The sequence below is a fragment of the Zootoca vivipara genome, chromosome 11 (assembly GCF_965207765.1).
Source record: "Zootoca vivipara chromosome 11, rZooViv2.hap1.1, whole genome shotgun sequence".
NCBI lineage: Eukaryota > Metazoa > Chordata > Lepidosauria > Squamata > Lacertidae > Zootoca > Zootoca vivipara.
In genome coordinates, this window is record NC_142594.1 from 36,584,026 (window position 1) to 36,604,204 (window position 20,179).

Here is a 20,179-nt window from a genome sequence, read left to right on the forward strand (position 1 = left end):
AGATATGGTGAGGCCAGGATGAATGTAAGGAGAACATGAGCATTTCTGCAGCATTTGTGCAGTGGTCTCAAGGTTAGCCAAACAGAAAAGTGGAAATGTATCACTTCTGCCCTTGCAGCTAAAGTGAGGCAAGAGAAACGGAATTCCAAAGGTATATAGCTATATTACCCGTGTTTTACAGCAACTAGGGTAATATAGTAGTATGTATGTGCACACAGAGAGATTAAGACGCTGCTTCTATAAAAACAAAGAATTCCAGAGAGTACTTGGGAAAGTTTGTCAGCATAAAATAGTATTTTTAGATGCCACTGTGCCCTTTGTTGTTCATAGACATGATATATATTGGAAATGCGGCACATTCAAACAAGTTAAGGGGGGATTTTGGAATTAGGATTAGCTAGCAATCCGAAATTGAGGGTGGGGACCCTTAAAGCAGGAAGGAAGTGCCCCTGAAAGGAATTCCTATTCAAGGAGTTTGGGATCATCCGGGTATGAGAGGAATCCCGCCGCACCAGTCAAGAACAGAGAAACGGAATTCAACATTCCTTGAATGCAAAAGAAGAGCTTGTTGCAGAAGAAATGCAGGTCGCATGTGTGCTGCGTACTACACTCCCCCCGCCCGCCATCCCAAACTGATCCAATTTCTAGGACCAGACTAGGTGATCGCAATCGTTTTTGTTTCTCTCAAGCTTTTGACTCTGCCCCAGCTGCTTCAGCTGCCTGGCCTCGTAAACACACGAGAGGATGCGGTGCGTGTGATGGAGCGAGGAGCGGGAAAGTATAAAACCCGCTGCTCCTCAAGGTGTCACACCGGCCCTGAGGGAAATAAAAGAGAGACTGACGAAAAACACGCGCGCTGGGATCTCTCGGGAGCAGAAGAGTGTGCGATGCCATCGTTGTATGATAGGTTAACAAGTGTAAGAGACGAGGCGCACGGCTCGGGCCGGGCCTAGTCTGGCACTCGCACCCCCCCCCCCAAAAGCATGAGTCCCTCAAGGCAGGAGGAGCCCGGCAGCAGGAGTGTATATTTGTCACTTGGCCCTCTGCCCCCGGGGACTCCCCACCACCACCACCTCTACCGCCCCCATCACGCGCACGCTCTGACTGGGCATCCGCTCAAAAACGGTTGAGAGCGAGCGGGGCAGCGCGCGACACAGAACTTCGCCCAGCGAGCTCGTGTTCTGCTGTCGGCCCATGAGCCACCGCGGGGGAAAAGGAGGAGGAAAAGCGAGAGAGCGAAGGCTGTGCTGCCGCGTCGCGGGGCCTTCGCCGAGGAGGCGTTGCAGTGCGCCTGCGTGCAGCAGGCCCCTGCTTCTGTTGCCTTTTTCGCGTTGCTCGCTCTCTCTATCCCCCCCCCCCAGTGCGTGCGGCCCGCAGGACTGTTGCCGCTGCCAGCAAACCCTTAATCGCCGTCCTTCCTTGTTGGAGATTTCCCAAGACGGACTGGGTACCTGCCCGGCCGAGCCGGCGCCCAGCGAGGAACTTGGAAGGAGCCCCTCATCCGCCGCTCGGCTGTTGCTGCTGCCGCCGCCGCCGCCGCCGCCACCAGCGGCCATGGGTCCCACGTCCTTGCTATGGAGGCGGTACTGGCGGCGGCGGTGGCTGAGCGACTGAAGGCGGAGTGCTGCGGGGCCAAAACTGAGGCGGCGGCGGCCGGGGTCTCTCCGGTGCCGGGGGGTGTCGTGCTGACGGTGTTTTTAACCCTTAGATGGTCTCTAGCGAGCCGTTGTTGCTGCCTGTGTCACTGGAGGGAGAGTTCTCCAATAGTATGAAGGAGATGATCGGCGGCTGCTGCGTTTGCTCCGACGAGAGGGGCTGGGCCGAGAATCCGCTGGTTTACTGCGACGGGCATGGCTGCAATGTCGCAGTGCATCAAGGTGAGTGAGACGGGCCTGCTTCGGCCAACCTCTCTTGGGAGGTGGTGGGGTGGGGGGCGAAGAGAGAGAGATCGGGCCGGGGGCTGCTTTCGGAGGCGTCTCTTTTTCTCCCCTCCCCCCGGTATGTATCTTCTCTGTCTCGCACACGCGTCACAAGTCACCACTTTATGGAGTGCGCCATCCACGTCTTTCCCCTCCTTGCTTGCAGGAGTGGGCCGCCTTCTCCCTGCCTCCTGTTAACTCTGTTGCTGGCTTGTTCATGGATGCTTAAAACTCAAGGGCTCCTTTTAGGAAGAGGGAGATGAATGGACCCCCTCCAAAGATGCTGAGGGCGGGCGGGCGGGCATGTGCTTTTGGAGGGGGCTGGCCAGCAATGTCAGAAACAAGGTATGTTATCCTTGTGTGTGAACGAATAAGTTGCGTGTGTCGCCCTAGTCGTTACTTCCTCATCCTGTGTGAGTGCCTGCCCTTCCTTCCTTCGTCCTTAGTAGTGAAAGTAGGCAGGAAGGGATAGGTACGGAGCAGTATTAAATCACTTCGACGCGTGAGCTTAAAGAGTATGGGCAACGTGCGCTTTTTTGCTTTTAGCAAAATTGCCCCTGCCTGCTAAGTCGGTATCCCTTTGCACTTTTTTTCCACGTCCTCGAAAAGTCTTGCTCCTCCTCCTGTCTCCTAAATCTAGGTAAGAAGCCAGGAAACGTGTTGTCAAAGGGAGAGTTAGCTGTCATGTGACTGCCCTTTTCCTTTCCTCCCGACTGCCTCTGCCGGAGCGTCCTTTGGCTGGATGGTGTCTGCTGGATGAGGAGACTTCCTGTTTGTGGTAGGAGAGTGTTGGGGGAGGGGAGGAAAGGGGCACTGTGGACTGACTTATCCTTTGATGGTAGATTTGTTTGGATTAGTGGAGGGAGAGCAGTTGGCTGGTGCCCAGCTGAGTGGCTGTGTTGCTGTTTTGCTTGCTATAATGAGCACAGTGTGTCTCTGCTTGTCTCTGATGATCTGTATGAGTTTCCTTTACGTCTGGAATATGTTACTGTTGCGGTCGTAACGTAGAGTATGTGAGTACATACATGATAGTACAAAAGATCCAGCTGATCCAGATTGTTTTTTAATCCTATTTGTGAGAGGTGGCTGCAGGGCTACATAGTTTGTGACTAGTCAGAAGGAGTACTGGAGAATGGAATGAACTGTCATTCCTTCATGTGAACTCTGTCTTTCATGAAAATCTTCAGGAATTCTCTCCCACCTGAAGGGTGACACCTTGGAACTAATCTTTTTATGTTTCCAGTGTGCATGCATGTACTTTTTCTAGAATTTCAGGTCTGGGCTTACTATTTTTTGTTACAGCAAATCTTTAGAATTGCAACTGTGCACCTATGTGTTTGATTCAGTGCACTGAAAAAGGGGTCAAGGTGTCTGCATGTGCTAGAGAAAGAGGAGGGATAGGACATTGTCCAAGTCAAGGGGCAATGTGAAACTTCAGCTCCCCTCTCATTTCACAAAAGCTTATGCGTGTTTAGAGGTATGAGATTTCATGTGAGCAACCAGGAAATGGGCCGCAGATGGTGACCTATTACAAAGTGGTGCAGATGTGCCCCATCCTCTTCTGCATGACTATAGGATTGCAGAAAAACCTTAGTTTACGTGCACCCTACAGTATATTGTTTGCGGAATCCTCTGTACTCTGTAAACTGAAATTGATATCTATATTTATAGTAAGTCTCAGTTTTTAATGAAAGTGAGAGACTGTGGCATCTGTGCTCTTATTCAGTTTCCCCACACATGCAGCTAAACCCAACTTTTTCTTCTGTTGCTGTGGTTATGAGTTTGCAAAATCTTTAAGACGTAGTATGATAATGGGAAATAGGAAGTAAGAAATTGAAAGTGGAATAGGGAGACTTATAGGAGGAGTTGCAGTACAAAAGTACTCATGTGAGACTAATATTGATTAGAGTATTTGTTTTGCTTTTAAATCACAGTTGCACTCTAGGTGTGTAATTGGATTCTGAAAAAGCACCAGAAAGCCTGATCCCGTGCATGTTTTCTCAGAGTAAACCCCATTGAGTTCAGTGGGGTTTACTCCTAAGTAAATGCACATACAATTACATTATCTGAAAAATAGCTGCAAATGTCTGTATTGTTATATCATTGTTTGGGTCTGCACCAGGGTCCTCAAGGTTATTTGCAATAAGGCTTAGATCTCTCTCTGGAAATTAAATTAAATGCTATGAATATACTGTGGGGGAAAAATACCATTTCCTTTATATTGATTTCATGTGTACCAATAAACCTGTTGGAGGGAACTAGACATCAATGGAGAAAAAACAGCTTAGGGTCCCCCTCTTCCTGTAGTAGCTATTTCCCCAGGGGACTTAGAAGCAAGGTGCCTATGCAGCAGGACAGTAGTGAGGAACAGCTGTCATTCCTTTAGTGCTCCATTCTTCAGTGACAGCATGTTAAGTAAAGGAATTTGAAATTGTGGGAGGCTTTTGTAGAGCTGCAGAAATAACACCTTAAAAAGGAAAACCAGAGCAATATTCACCTGAATAGTTACTCAATTTGAATTGGTTCTCCTTGTGGGGAATGTACTTGCATATGCAAAGTATGTGAACAGCACAGAAATAAGTATCCCCTTCCTCTAAAGTAGCTAACCCTCTTTGTTTATGTGATGGCAACGGAGGACACGGAGACTACCGTAAGCATGGCATCTGATGGTGTCCTAGCACTGAGGAGTAAACAGAGTAGGACATAAACATTTTCTTCTAGATAAGGAAAGGAGAGGGGTGCTAGCATGGAAATTTGCTTTAAGAAAGCCAGTTACTTTTGCACAACTTATGTATTAAGAGAGACCCTGTATTTTCTTTTTTCTGGTTAGAGGCATCATGAAGTTTATTCCATCTTTTTGAACATGCTAACAACACCAGTTCCCAAAATTTCTGAAATCACTTTGGCTAATTAGGTGATAGAAATATTCGGCTCAATTTTGGAAAACATTCCCAATACACCCAATATTTTTATTAATTCAGATGCAGGAGCCACTACAGTTGTGGTTGGTTGGGAGCTTCAGCCTACACTGCAAAGTGTATCTTAAGGCCCCGTCTCATGCATACCTATCTGGAAGTAAGCCCAGTTTAATCCAAGCGATTTAACTTCCAAGTAAATACACATAAGATCATACTGTGTGCTGTATAACTAAAGCTATCCAGAGATATAGTGCTGATCTGATGCACTAATGCATTCTGAGTGCTCAAGTAGACTTCTGTATGATCCGCTGTTCCAACTTAGTTTTGTTACATGCTCTCTGCTTGTGCTCATATTCAGGGTATTTAGCTTTATGGTGCAGTTGAATTCTGGACTATATAAAGCCCTGGGCTAGTTGATCTGTTTGCACAGTGGTCTCTGCAATATTAATTCCTAAGCTCAGTCATGCTTGTGACACATGGATTTAGAGAGACTTGCACATATGTAGCATTTCATCGTAAATCATGTGAGAGCAAATTGCTGAGGCTTAAAAGCAAGCATAAAAGGTATAAGCAGCATTGGCAAATGTTGATGGAAGGCAGTTTTGAGTACGTATACCTGTTTTGAGCTCCAGAATTTCTCATTTTAATTGTGTAAAGACCCATGTGCATTGATGGTGCTATATAAATAAATGTCAGTGATGATGATGATGATGATGATGATGATAATAATAATAATATGTACTTGTGTATATATTTGACTTCTTAAGTTTCATTAATTAGGATGGGACTACACAGGTGTGCAGGGTTATTCACATTGCCTGAGTAGATAGACATGATAAGGACTGTAAAATGTTTAGTTTCCTTGTGCTCTGGAGGAGTACATGGGTGTTTTCTAGTGCATTTATCTCACTTGTCCCCTCCTGCTGCTTCTGCAGTCTTTCTTGGAATCTGAAATAGCTCATCTGCCTCTTGGGCCATTTAAGACCAGAAGAGACTGTCCCTGGCACACTTCCCAATATGGGGGAAATTACACTTTTGGCCTAAGTGCGGCAGTTGGTGAGCACTTTGTTGTAGGGATGGGTGTTTTCATTGGGCTTACACCTGATAAGCTTGTTGCTGCAGCATTAGAGCTCTGGAGTCTACAAACAGCAGGTTTTGAGGCACCATGGAATGAGAGCCAGACAAGAGAGGGATCAGGAACCGTGAAAAAAGTATAAGGCACAAAGCATAAAGAGGAACCAGACCTCAGGAGTCAGAAGAGAGACAGTGCAGTCAGTTATCCATGCAGAAGAAGAACCAACGACACAACTGATAGTAGCCAAGGTCACAGCTGGGTCGATTATTCAGAAGGACTGGGAGCAGGAACTGTGGAAAGAGTAAAAGGCATAACAGGAGGCAGGTCACAAGAGATGGCAGGCTGAGAAGTACAAACAGGAGCTTAGGTATGCAAGGTCAAATGGATTATTTAACTTTAGACTTTAGATTTGGGTCTAATTGGGGGAGGCTTTATCTCCAGCAAAGTGTAAAACTAGAGAGGAGTCTTGGAAAAGAGCAGGCACATAAGGGAGAACAAGGTCTTTGCTGGTGAAGGCCTTCAAGTGCCAATGATTCAGTGGCCACATTTACATATAATTGTAAGCTAAGAACCTTGGCTTATACACCATACTGTGCAGGAGGTTTATGCTAGTCTCAGGGGTAGGAAACCTAAGGCCCGTGGGCCGGATGCAGCCCAATTCCCTTCTCAGTCCGGTCTGGGAATCAGTGTGTTTTTACATAAGTAGGATGTGTCATTTTATTTAAAATGCATCTCTGGGTTATTTGTGAGGTCTGCCTGGTGTTTTTTTATGAGTAGAATGTGTGCTTGTATGTAAAATGCATCTCTGGGTTATTTGTGGGGCATAGGAATTCATTCATTTCCCCCCTTCAAAATATATAGTCCGGCCCACCCGTTGGTCTGAGGGCAGCTGAAAAAGGTTGCTGATCCCTGGGCTAGTAGATGTAGGCTGATTGCTAACACTTAGTTTCTTCTTTTGCATGAGCAAGTAAACAAACTAGGAAGGATTAACTTAGCATTACTTCCAAACCTGGGTTGTTTCACTCTAACAAGCCAGGTCTTGTAAACCAAGGATCTTGAACCAAACTTAAGTCAATTTTCAGCGAAGGTTTAACAATCCTGGGTTTGGATATAATGCTAACTCTCCCTTTCTCGGGTTTTGCACTCTCAGGAAGCATAGAATGAAACAGAAGTAACTGGGCACATGCAACATGGGTTGTTTAGCCACAGTTCTTGGCTTGTTGTGTGTGAATGCAGCCATTGTTAAACAAGAATTCAGGTTCAATATGAGCATCTTTGGGCTAATGTGCTTTCTTCTGTGATAATGCTGCACATATACTCTGTTGTGGTATATTAGATAACAGGAGTACTGATTAGAATCGGACAGACTTTTGAATGTAAAAATGACTCTCCTTATGTTTTTGGATAGCGTTTTTATAGTAACACCCTATATGATGTTGTTAAATTTGGCAGTCTGCTCTGAAAGGCTATTTTTATACAATGTTTTTATTTGTAACACAAAAAATGCAATTTGTGTAATTGGAAAAAATTGTAGTTTTGTCTTTGCTTTCAATAGGATGTGGATTGCACCCAGAATTATGCAAGTGTTGGTTATAAATTCATTTGGCTGTAAATGCATTTTGAAATTAGTAGAATTTTCTTTCTTTACCATACTGAATCCAGTCTCTTTGGTGTGTGTATGTTGTGTGTGTCTGCATGCACATTTAGACCACAAGATTTGATACTATAAGGAAACAGACAGCCTTGGTTCAAGAAGCTCTGTAGGTTTGTCTTAGTCCCACTTGTTTCTCCCCTGCATTCATTAATGGGCAAAAAAAGAGAGAGAGAGACTTAACTTTTCCCCTTTTGACAGAAGTTAACAAATTCTGTAGGCACACTAGGTCCCTGTAGAGTGGATAATGCTTGCTAAATTAAAGGCAAGCAGTGTTAGAAGCTAGGATAGAAAAGCTAGGAGCCAAATGGCTCTGGGACTTGGGTTTTGGGTGCCAAAACAGAATGTATAGCTGGGGGTGGTGGTGGGGGGTCGGCAACACTTTTTATTTATTATTTTGATAAGCATAAGCATAAGTGACATATTGTAAATATCACATTTTTAGCAGGAAATTGTTAATACAGGCACGTAGGTGGGATACACCTTATAAAAATGGATTTTGGCATAGGAATAACTAAAAGGGGGGTTGCTTTCTGATTACAAGCTGCTGTAGATCTGTCTTTTGTGAAGAAGCTATCCCATTCTATACTGACGTCTTTCCTAAGCTTGGCAAGCTAAATTTCAATTTTGTAGTGTACCTGTTGCCCCTTCACCTCACAATTTGGCATTTTCCTTGTGTGGTAAGCCTAGAAGCATAGCTTCAGTTTTAGTAGACACTTGTCTGCAGCATTTTTAAAATGCCTGTATCACTGAGTCAATATGAAGTGGTTTAGGGTCCCTGCTTTAACTGGTGCAGACTTGAACAGATCCTGTCATTACGCAGGTAAGCTTACAATACCACTGAGGCATCAAATTTTAGCTTGGGGTTCTTCTGAATCCAATGCACAACCCTAAAATAAACTGATAACCTGTTATTTTTAGACAGATGAAATAAAATTCATTTACCCATTGACCAAGGGCTCCCACAACATCATCTCTTCCACCTCTCCCCCTGTTGAAGTTAGACTTGAAAGAAACATTCTATAGTAGCCAATAGAATACGTTATGGTGTGTTTTTGGTTGAAATGTATGTGTGGTGCCCGCAACAGTTTCTCCAGTTTGCAAATGTACACTCAGAATGACCCTTGCATTTACCTATGTGTGTATTGCAGTACTTATTTTTCTGTAATATACATATTTTTAATATGACTATTTGTCTCTTTTCTCCCAAAATAGCATGTTATGGAATTGTACAAGTACCTACTGGACCTTGGTTTTGTAGAAAATGTGAATCTCAGGAAAGAGCAGCTAGAGTGGTAAGTTTGAATTGGTGTGTAAATACTTGGGTGCATGTTTTAATCTACTGTAGTTCTTATCTTGGTAGCATTGCTCAAAATGTATCATTCTTAGCAGGGGGTGAAGCTTTCTCATTCTCAGGTTAACAGTGGGCACATACCCACTGGAAGCCATAGAAATTCATTTTTTTTCTTTGCCTGGATTTTTTCATGTTCTAGTTTTAATATGGAAGTACAGAGAGAACCAGGCATGATTTTCAGTGCTGCTCGGAAGCTAACAGTTGCAGAAATACTGTACTGCATGCTTCATAGTTGTGTTTCTCACCACCACAACCTTTTTCTGGTGAGGGGAAAGGATGGCAGAGGATCTTGTGAGGGAATGCTAACTTTCATTTTCTTCCCCATTGACTCCCTGCAACAAGTGGAGGGAGAGAGAGAAGCCAGACACAAACACTGTATCACCAGAAGTGTGGTACTCTGCTATCTTGATAAATGTTTTTCTCTCTGATTTTTGGACATCCACCATCCCACCATGAGAATACACTGTAAACCAAAGAGAGGTAAATCAGGTTGGCTCTGTAGTCTGCCTGCAACTCTCTGGCTTCAACACATGAACTTCCTTGGGGTATTATTAATTCCAAATTTGGAGGATACTTTCGCAACTACAGTGGTACCTCGACATTCGAATGACTCAACTTCCGAAGGTTTCGACTTCCGAAGTTGGCAAACCCGGAAGTCTTGCCACTGCGTGCGTGTTCTGCGCCTGCGCAGAAGCACAAAATCGCGCTTCATGCATGCGCAGAACGGGTGCTTCGACAACCGAAGACTTCGACTTACGAAGAGCGCTGCGGAACAGATCATCTTTGTAAGTCGAGGTACCACTGTACTGATAAAGCTTTCTTATAATTCTGTATTGGCAATGAAGTAAAAAGGAAGTACGGTATATATGGAGAACTGAAGTTCTGGATTTTGATATAACTGGATTTTGATATAAATTACTTAATAAATATAAACTACATAATCCTCCTGCTACTTTCAAATGTATTGAATTTAATATTGGTTGTTTGATCTCAGCTTCATAATGCTAGTATGGAGATAACCAACTTTAATTTGAATTCTGGATATGGTTAGTATTGTACTAAACAACACAGTCTCAACATAAAGTTTTGCAATAATGGTTGGTATTGATTCTTTTAGGCCAAAACATGTGGCTCATGCAAAACAGATCTATCTTGTGGGTTTTGATACAACAGTGTTGCTTTTAGCACTATTACTTGGAGCAGTGTGTGTATGCAGAGGCACGTGAGGTTGTCTTATTTGTTTTGGTGTTCCTGTAAATACAGAATTTAAAGGCTCTGGAGGTTTGGCTTGTCCGTAATTTAGAAATTGAGCTCTAGAAATGGCCATTCTCATAAGGAGCTTTAGAGGAGTAGAAACCATGGGCGTGAAATGTTGGATACTGAGCTGTTATTTAAGACATAGATGTCTGTTAGAGAGAATTTTCTTAACTTAAGGAAAGCATCTATATTTATGAGAAAGGAGACAAATAGGAAATGGGTCAACTACAGAAAATATTTGTACGGTACCTTATTTCTTGTTTTAATAACTGTTTGCCTTCCCGCAGAGATGCGAATTATGCCCTCATAAGGATGGTGCTTTGAAGAGGACTGATAATGGGGGTAAGTCTTTTACCTTTTCCAAAAACTGTAGTAATTTAAAGATTTTGTTCCATTTTCTGCAGTTCAGTTTCATAAACTGATAAAATTGGAACATAGCTTGTGTGGTTAAGATTTTTGGAGCCCCACATATAAATATTCTGTTTTTCTAAAGAGCTTTGAAACTTAGGTATTTCAGAGTTTGTATATTTAATAATTTAGGTGCTCATCTCTGTAAAATGTATTTATTCTTGCAGCATGTATATGAGAAATCTTATCTTCCTCTTACACATGGAGAATGAGAGCACTGCATCATGCTAGAGGGCTGTATATAAATTGTAGACTTTAATTTTATGCAAAAATAATTCAGTGTAAGTGAACAGTGAAGGTTATTTAATTCCTTCGGTGGCTATGGTTTGCTAACTCAAGTGGCACACTTAATATGACAAGCAACTACTTGATGATACCACCTGACTTTAAAATGGTGTTTCCTTCTCCCCAAGTCAGCATGGCTAATGATCAGGGTTGGCAAAATTTGAAGTCCAGCAACATCCACACAGCACACACTAGCTTGCCCAACCCTGCACCCATCCATTATAGAGGGAGCACATGGAGAAGGCCTCCTGAAGAAGGTCTTTAAACTGTGGCTAGGCTCATGTAGAAGACGAGATGTATCCATGACCCACACCATTTAGGGTCATCAGCACTTTGAATTAGACTTTGGAGCCAATGCAGGTTGTTTGTATTAAAATACATGGAAACTTATCTGTGCTTAATTTTTTTTCATTTTTGTGAATGCTTAATTTGTGTTTCGTTGGTGATTAATTTCCATTTCCATGGTTCCATGATAAAGTTTTATTTTATAAACTTATGACCCATCTCTTTTTGAGACTTTTTGAGGTGGCTTACAAAAAAGCAATAATAGGATAAAAGATAAAAACATGGCACTAATACCATCATATTTATACTCTCATTTTAACTTAGAAGCCAGGTTTCTTGCTATAATGCTTTTTAGAGGGAATCAGTAACACATGATTTTTAAATTTTGACTAAGAGCCCCAAATGTGCTTATTAGAAGAAAGCAAAAGTCTGCATAGCTTACTTTAGCTTAGCTTTAATTTGCCTAATGATTCATTAGCATAATTTTCTTGAAATAGGACATGGATTATTATTGATGCAAAGCTATCTCTTATTTTGTGTTGGAGTCTAATGTAAGAGATGAAAATATGCATCAAGAAACAAGTTGGTCTTGCCTTCATGCTACTTTGTATGGAAAAGCACTTCATATACCGTATATTCTGATGTATAAGACGACTGGGCGTATAAGATGACCCCCGTTAAAATATGGAGTTTGGGATATACTTGCCTTATAAGAAATACGACCCGGCGTATAAGATGACCTCTGACTTTTGAGAAGATTTTCCTGGGTTAAAAAGTAGTCTTACACGCAGGAATATACAGGACTTCAAGAATTTTCATTTCAGCCTTGTAGTCTCTGCTGTTGTATTACCACTATGAATAAGGTATTAACTTCCATGAACTTGTGGTTACTGACATAGAATATGTGTATTGATTAGGGTACTATCTTAGTGGGTAGAGGGTGCTGTTTGGGAGATGAAACTGCTCCATTATCATGGACAGTTGACTTTCTGGGAGTATCTGTCAAGTCTTGCATAGGTGGTAGGCCAATAAGGATTGTTCCCATTCGAAGGTTGATGGATTTAGTCTAGTTGGTTTCCAAACTGCATTTTTGGTGCACTTGGTAGACTGTCCTGTCAAAGCTCTAGCTCAGGGGTGGATAACTACTTAGCTCAATAGGCCACATCTTTATCTTTGCCCAACCCCTGGGGCCCAAGTTTGATTGGGGGTGGGCCACAACACGTCAGTTGACTGATAGGTGGGGATTCCTGTGAAAGTGTGGGGAGCGGTCTGCTTCCCAAGCTCATTCCCTGCAGGGAATGTGCTGGCAAAGCAAATCCCAGCAAGACTGAGTTTCCTGCTCTCCAGTTGGTGAGCAGAGAGTGCAGTCCTGCTGCTTACAGGGTTCACAGTACTCAGCAGGATTTTACCCTGTCCCCATCCATCAGCTGAAGTTACCCAGTGACACTGGCTGATGGGCAGGTGGGTATGTTTTGGGGGCAAATAGCTTCATGGGTTAATTTGACCCCTTGGCAGACCAATATTGGTCCTCCAACCCCCCCCCCTGGAGTGAAACTCTTAAACCAAGAACCGACTTGAGTATTGGACATGATGGCTCCAGAACAGGAGTAGCCAATGCACCTCCAGATGTTGGCAGACTCCAACTCCCATCAGGCCTGGTCAGACTTGCTCTAGAATAGTCAAGGCAATTTAGAACAATGAAGGAACTGGATGATGAGGTGCAGAAAGGTGTAGGAAAGGTCAAGTTAGGTTCAGCTGAACACAGATTCTTTGGTGATGTCTGTGAAGAAATCCTATCTTCACCACGGTTTTATCTGCACAGTGCCATCCACTGGAGCATTTTTCAAGTTATAAATTCAAGTTATAAAAGTCCTGTTACAACCTGACTAGCTCGATTTTTACTTTTAGATAGTTGATGAAAACCTTCGTGCTTCAGGCTTTGAGAGGAGGGAGTGAAGTCTTAAAGAAAGGGCACACACACTTAAATGTTTCTGGAACCTGCCAGATAGGTTCCCCACCCCCTTGTATTATGTTTCTGTATTTTAAATTGGTACTGTTCTTATGTTTATGATATGGTATTAGCCAGCCTGAGGGATCCAAGGAACCATGTTTGGCAGCACACCAATTTAAAAATAAATATAAATGAGCTGCCGAACATTAAATTGCTATCTACGCAAAAATATCAGCCTCCTATTATCAACAATCTGGAGGATATGCTATAAAAATAATAAAGCCTTTAAAACTATTTTCAAAAGTTGCTTCTGGATAAAGCTTGCCTAAAATGAAGATTACTTTCAACTTAATGGTAGGGTTTGCATGGGATTTATTAGGGGTAGGCTTTGCCAGGGAAATCATGTTTTTTCTTGCCCTGGGAAAAGCTATTTTTCTCATATTTTAAGGCATTATAAAAATTGTTTCATTATTACAATATTATGTTTCAAGCTGTGTTTATGACATGTAGCTTATTTAGCGTTGAACTAGGAAATTATCATAGACCATGTTATATTTTTAGTTTGTATTCTGTTAACAGAATTTATACTACATTAAAAACAAAATAGCATGTAAAAGAATGAAAATAATAATAATTTGGGATCAGATCTTAACTAAAGTTCTGCTGGTGGGAACAACCTGTGGGTGGAGTTCATTTGGTAGGAAGCTCCTACTAGGATGCGTGCCATTTGTTCGTCAAAATTGTGGTCTGCACCATTTAGTGACATTCTGGAGCATCATGAGAAAGGGGTTGCCGGGGGAAGGAGAGGGTAGTGGAAAACATTACCCTGCCCTGCACCCTGGCAGCATTTTCTGAATTCCTGTTCTTGCTGCAAACAGAAAGAGCTCTGCCATTCATAATCTCAGAAGAACAATAGCAGAAGAACAAAAGTTCAAATTTCGAGGCATTAAGCAAAGATAAAGACAAGAGGTTCAGTGGGCAGAGGGGTCTGGCAGAAGCTACACATAAGACTGCATATTGGTGGTCCCGTTGGAACTCCACTTGAAACTGACAGTATCACTAACTGTTGCTATACAAAGCTTTCGTCATGTCCACTTACTGTAAATTGCCCCGTCACATTGTTGCATTATACAGTTGTTTTTCCTTCTGCATCAGTTTCTTGTCTAATAGCATCTTACTCTTCTTAAGAAGTTGGATACTTTTTGTTTGTGTATTAGATTCACCAATTTAAATTCCAGTTGCTTGCTGTAGCCGGCAGTATATATCTCACAACTGTGAGATTTCCACAGAGGTCTTAATCACTGCATAAACAACTGACCTTATGTTTTGCTTGTACCACTACTCTTAAATTGCACATCTTTGATCTCCAGCTAGATGCCCTTGAGTAAGAATGGACACCAGATACACTTATTTTTTAAAGCTCAGTATCTCTGCAAAAACGTTTGGGTGCTACCGGTAGTTGTTTGTGTGTGTGTGTGTGTGTGTGTGTGTGTGTGTGTGTGTGTGTGTGCTTTAAATAAATCAACAAGAGGCTTAAAAAGCTGTGAGGGAGTTGGTTCTTTTAAACTGTTACAAAGCATCCAGTATTTGCAATCTTACTTGTTTTACTGTTTTGTTTGGAAGCCTGCACTGTACACAACAAAGCTTTTTAGTTCAGCATATTTAGAACCAGTTACTGGATTGAAATCTGTTCCAACTGGATGCTGATCAGGAATGTTGTGCATCAGCATTCTTTGTCAGCTTTATAACAGGATTTCTGAAGGCAGCTGCTTGGTTGAAAGCCAACTAACAATGCAATAGTGTCGTCATTTTTTTAAGGGTTAGAGTGGGGATCTCCTAAGCTTGTAAGGAATGTCACATGCCAGCTTTTGAGTCAGCAGCTTTCTCCCTCTGAATTTCATTAAGGCTCTGCAAGTTAAAAGAAAAAGCACTAATGCAAACTTAAGTTACTCAAGTGCTGTCACCGACTACTGCTAATATATTGTATTAAGTACGTATATCTGCTTGTAGCTGGATTCTGATATAAATTACTTAATAATTATAAACAACACAAATCTCTTTCAAATGTGAGATTTTAATATTGAACTCAGCTTCATAATGCTAGTGTTGAGATACCCAACTTTAATTTGATTGTTGAATCATCTGTTTTCAAACTTGGACTGATTTGTGGCTGTTCTTCCCTGATTGAAGCTGAGAGTAGGGCATGTTTGACACCTACTGTTGTGTTGTATAGTAAGCTATAAATAAAAAGAATACTAAAGATGGTCTGATAAAACAAATTAGTAGGTCTTCTAAAAGCAAATAGTTTTTGTTAAATTATTTTCATTCATTGTACAGAGAAGGGCATTAAATATTGAGATAAGTTCTGTTTCCAGGAATTTGGAAGGTAGCTTCTTCTTGTGAAGTTGGCACATTCCATGTAGTCCAAGTCATCTATCTGTTTGGATAGGAAGACACTGTGGTGCTCTTCAGGAGCTGCATAAAAGGAAGGATGCAGAGGGCCCTCTCAGTAGTCGCACCCTGTGAAATGCCTTCCCGTCAGATGTCAAGGAAATAAACAACTACCTGACTTTTAGAAGACGTCTGAAGGTGTAGGGAATTTTTAATGTTTGATGTTTTACCGTGCTTAGTGTTTTAATTTGTTGGAAGCCACCCAGAGTGGCTGGGGCAATCCAGTCAGATGGGTGGCATATTATTAATAACAATAACAATAACAATAATAAATAAACAAGGAGAGAGACGGAGGGAGAAACCAAAAACCAACATAGCAGAAATGTACTCTGGTCTTGCCTTTCATTTTCCAATATTTGGTGATTGCCTTCAGGGTGCTCCTTTTGTTTTATGGACAAGATACCCTCCTGTTCTAGACATTCCTCTTGTTTCTGTCATCCATCTCAGGGATACCATGAGCTGTGTTCAAAACTCCCATTGTTCTAGGCGCATTTTGTGACAGGGAATTTCATTAGCGCAAGAGGTTTCTGAGCTCTGGGTGTAGTACTTTGCCTAAGATTTCAGATTAAAACTGCAGAGTGGAAGGAAAGGAGGACCTTTTTCTGTCTCCCCACTTCCAGCTACTCTCTGAAGACTGGAGAAGAGAGCCTCTTAAGAATATTAGGGGGGTGGGCAGGGGAACGACTAGACCTTGTGAAAAATGAACATAATATTTTAGCTGCAGTTCATTCATTTTCAGCTCTGTATTCTTGTTATTAAAAAGTGTGCCTAGACATTCCTTTATTGCACCTATAACCTAGGTTTAAGGTGCCATTTAGCTCCTAGCTTTCATATCTCAGTTTCTAACACTGACCATGAGTGAAGCAACACCAAACTCCAAACGTTCTCTCAAACCAAAGAGTAACTCTGATCGGCCCCAACCTGAGAAGAAACCCTTCCTTTTGACTGAAGGCTCCTTAGTTTCTTAACACTTGCAGATATGTGGTGAAGGGCCATGTTGTAGGTGGGTTCTGCAAACAGTGAGAGAAAGTTATTCGCCCTTCAATCATACCTAGAGACCATTCTCTTATTTTCCCTTGCTCAGGCAACCCAAGAAGAATGCAACACTATTCCAATGCTATCCAATACTTTCTGGAGAGAAGAGTAATAGACACTGAGCTAGTGCCAGAGGGATAATTACTTCTTTAAGGTGAATTATGTTTTTGTCAGTATATTGAAGAAATCAGAAGACCTCAGAAAGATCGTAGATCTCCACGCTTTGGCATGGAGATGGGTTGCACTATTTCTGCACTCCTGTATTGTTAAGATTTCCACGCATGAATAAATTTTATGGAGGACTAACTAACTGCTTTGTTGACTTTGCAATTGTTCCTTCTGCACTTCAGTGCCAGTTGTTCTGTCTTCAGCTTCCAGTCCTTGGACCTAGTTACCAATATGAATTACCTGAAGATGGTAGAGTACAAGTTTTATTCCTGTTTGTAAGACTACCTGATCGTGTCTTTAACATGTGCAGACTACTGCACAGAAGCCCTAGAGGCACAGGTTTTTGATCACACTTTCTGGAAGCCAACTGTTTTTCTTTTAGAGGGAACCCCCAACCCCCCCCCCCCCCGGTTATCTCTGGTAAAAGGAGATTTAACTCTTAGCCAGACTGTTGGAGATGATGGGTTTTAATTCCAGCTGACTTTCTTGGGCCTATCTACATGTCTGAGCTCTTCAGACATTCCTGCTAATCTTCAAGATCAAATGGCATCACGATTGAACCCACATATCTGAATACCCAGGAGCTCAAAAATCAATATCCCAGTGGACTATGGTGGAAAGGTGTACATATCAAAGACTTACTCATAGTATATTCAGATGTAACCACTGCCAGCCTACCTATGTGGGAAGCTCACTTCAAATAATTCTTCATCTAGGAGCTGTGGTCACACCGTAAGACATCTTGTAGCATCAGCTTCCTAGTGTTCTGAGTGGTCTGTCTGACTCTCAGAACCTTTGCTCTCATGTTGGACAGAACAAATGTGTCTTTCCAAACCAACAAATACATGCAAAAAAGCTTATTGGAACCTGTGTCCTACCTATGGAAAGCCCTTGAACGCCTTCTGTTGAGTGAAGCAGGACTCCTCCAACTGCCAGGTGTCTGAGAGACATCTACAATGCTTGGATGGTATAGTTGAGCAGGCAGCAAATAGACCAGTTGGAATGATCTCTAACTCTGGAGGCTCCTTCTGATCAGTTATGTTTGGGTTCCAGTTGTTGACTTGCATGTCTGCTGATGATGCAAACTAGGGACCAAATGTGGGTGCAGACATGAATTATGAAAAAGTAGACGATGCGTTTCAAATGTATTCTTAGTCCTTTTGTTTTCTGCAATCCCTATGACAATTAGAATGATTAGATGCTACTTTGGTTATTTCTAGGTGGACAAGATGTTCTTGGTGGCTCTTGATGGAGGTTCTGTGAACACTTCTTGCAGAGGTGCACCAGCTGTGCAAGGAAGTGCTATTCTCAGCCCCAGTTATTATGCTTGCCTCCTTGAAGATGGAAAGGCAGGCCTTACTAGCTATCAGGATGTCACCCAATGTGACTTCCATACTTATGGCATCATTTAAGCTGTAAATTATCCTAGCATATAACACTTGGAAAGCCCTTGTCAACTGAACTGTTCAGAATTGTCTGCTGTATCTTAGTGAAGGATATAGTTCTGTTTGCAAGATGACTGGATTATGGTCTTCAATCAGATACACTGAGCTTCAGTGTAATGCAAATTCTCACCATATTTAGTGAGTTCCTCAAGTAATATATGTATTCTGAGGGTGCAAACTGCCCACTGTAAGTGCATAGTAGTGTTAGAACTTAATGCTGTTGCCTAAGGTTTTTTAACACACAAGAATATTGGATAGTTCTTATCTGGTGCAAATGTGCTAAAATTTGAGGGGGGTGGGAGATAATATCCTTATCTTGCTCAGTTGCGAGGGCATTTCTGTCTCCAAAAAGATCCCAGCTGCTTTCAACATTCCCTGAAAAAAGCAAGTGTTATGTCATGGGGTTTGTATCTAAGGGTTTGGATTAAAGGAAATCTGAAAAAATGATTAGCTCATGAAAAAAGCTGTTTGAATGGAGCAGTGTGCATAAACAATATTAGCCAGGAACGCAGCAGGTCACTTTCTAGGACCCTGAACAGAAGAACACGTTATTTCTAGTGGCAGAAAGCAGATGGGATACATTAGTTCCAACGTCTGTTATAAAAGGTTATGAGTTCCTGTGGAAAGGGGAACTGAAAAATGAACACCAGTGGCTTTCTGGGACCCCAAAGAAAGCTATAGCCCTAACTTCCACTTTAGCATAATCTGCTCTACATATATCAGTGTTTCAGTTTGCCATAACCTCTTGTGGGCAGCTAGCTACTTGAAATACAGCAAAATTAATTTCCTAGAAGTTTTTTTGGTTGTTTGGAGCACAGAGACATTGTTTCCAGCAGATAGCAACATAAATAACTAAAGCCAGAATGGTCTTTCAGTGGAACTTCGTGTATCAATCCTGTATATCAATCGTGTATCAATCTGTTGAGTGAAGCAGGACTCCTCCAACTGTATCAATCTTGCAGATCAAATGTCACTTTGTTGCTTTAGGAACATAACATGTACAGTATTTTGTATAATATGGTTTGCCATTAGATTATCATGTTTGATATATTAAAATACAATTTATTCGGTCCATTACAAATTGAATTTTTAATTCATTTCATTTTTCTTGTTACAAGTGGAGCTCCAAGCTGCCGAACTGTAAGGAGCCTAGCATCCCTTTCATTTTGTCAGTTTATGAGAATGGGAAAAAATAAAAAAACAGGAGAAACCATTATGATAATAATAAAAATAAGAAAAATATATATTTAACAAAGTCCTACTCAGAGTAGACCCATTAAAATTGAGGGACCTATATTAGTCATATCTCTTAACTTCAGTAGGTCTATCTAAGTAGGACTAGCATTGAATACCACTCTGTCTCCTTCCGTTCTCCATAGTGTCAAGAAGACATGATGCACTCATTGCCATAAAAAGAGCTGTGAGGGGGTGGGGAGGGAGCAGAGGGAAGGCTGAGCCCAAGACTCAAAGAATACTTCATGAAATTTAATCAATCTCATTTTCTGAGCTATCTCAATCCATTTATGTGTCTTCATATTTGTCATCATATTTATTATGGACTTCTAAATATCAAAGGTTTGACTGGATAGAAACAAATTTATCTACCCTGTCACATGTCATAGCCCAACATCTTTCAATTTTCCCCATTTTTTTGAGAGGGATAAAGGCTTCAGGGTGGAAAAACAGCACTAAATGTTGTACACACGATTGGCACTCGTGTGTTTGGTTTTCCTGTGTTAAATATTGCCGAGGGAGGCCTGATTGGCACTTTGATGTGGGGATAAGTAAGGTCATTCATTGCTCCTGTCATGGTTCCAATACAGGTAGGACTTGCCCAGTGGTTACCATTTGCCTTCAGAGGAAAGCTGCCCTAGGGTGTAAAGATTTTAAAAGACAACAAAGTAAACAAGGGCCAGTCATGTGCACAGTGGCATGTCTACTTTGACCTTGAGAGTGTTCTTTCTTGCAGAATTTGGT

The 20,179-nt window shown here is 41.9% G+C and overlaps 1 protein-coding gene across 12 annotated transcripts in view; it reads left to right on the forward strand.

The window, feature by feature from the left end:
- Nucleotides 1–1,206: 1,206 nt before the first annotated feature.
- Nucleotides 1,207–20,179, forward strand: part of MLLT10 (MLLT10 histone lysine methyltransferase DOT1L cofactor) — a 107,579-nt gene continuing 88,606 nt past the window's right edge. For 2 of the 12 annotated variants that reach the window (XM_035129304.3, XM_035129309.3), the window contains exons 1-3: nucleotides 1,232–1,877; nucleotides 8,779–8,858; nucleotides 10,462–10,516. In XM_035129304.3, the coding sequence (XP_034985195.3) occupies nucleotides 1,709–1,877; nucleotides 8,779–8,858; nucleotides 10,462–10,516 (304 nt within the window). In that variant the 5' untranslated portion in view covers nucleotides 1,232–1,708. Of the gene's footprint in view, nucleotides 1,878–2,559; nucleotides 2,698–8,778; nucleotides 8,859–9,253; nucleotides 9,703–10,461; nucleotides 10,517–16,638; nucleotides 16,744–20,179 lie in introns of those variants that run through there. The other 10 variants (XM_088653913.1, XM_088653916.1, XM_088653915.1 and 7 more) reach the window with 8 other exon arrangements.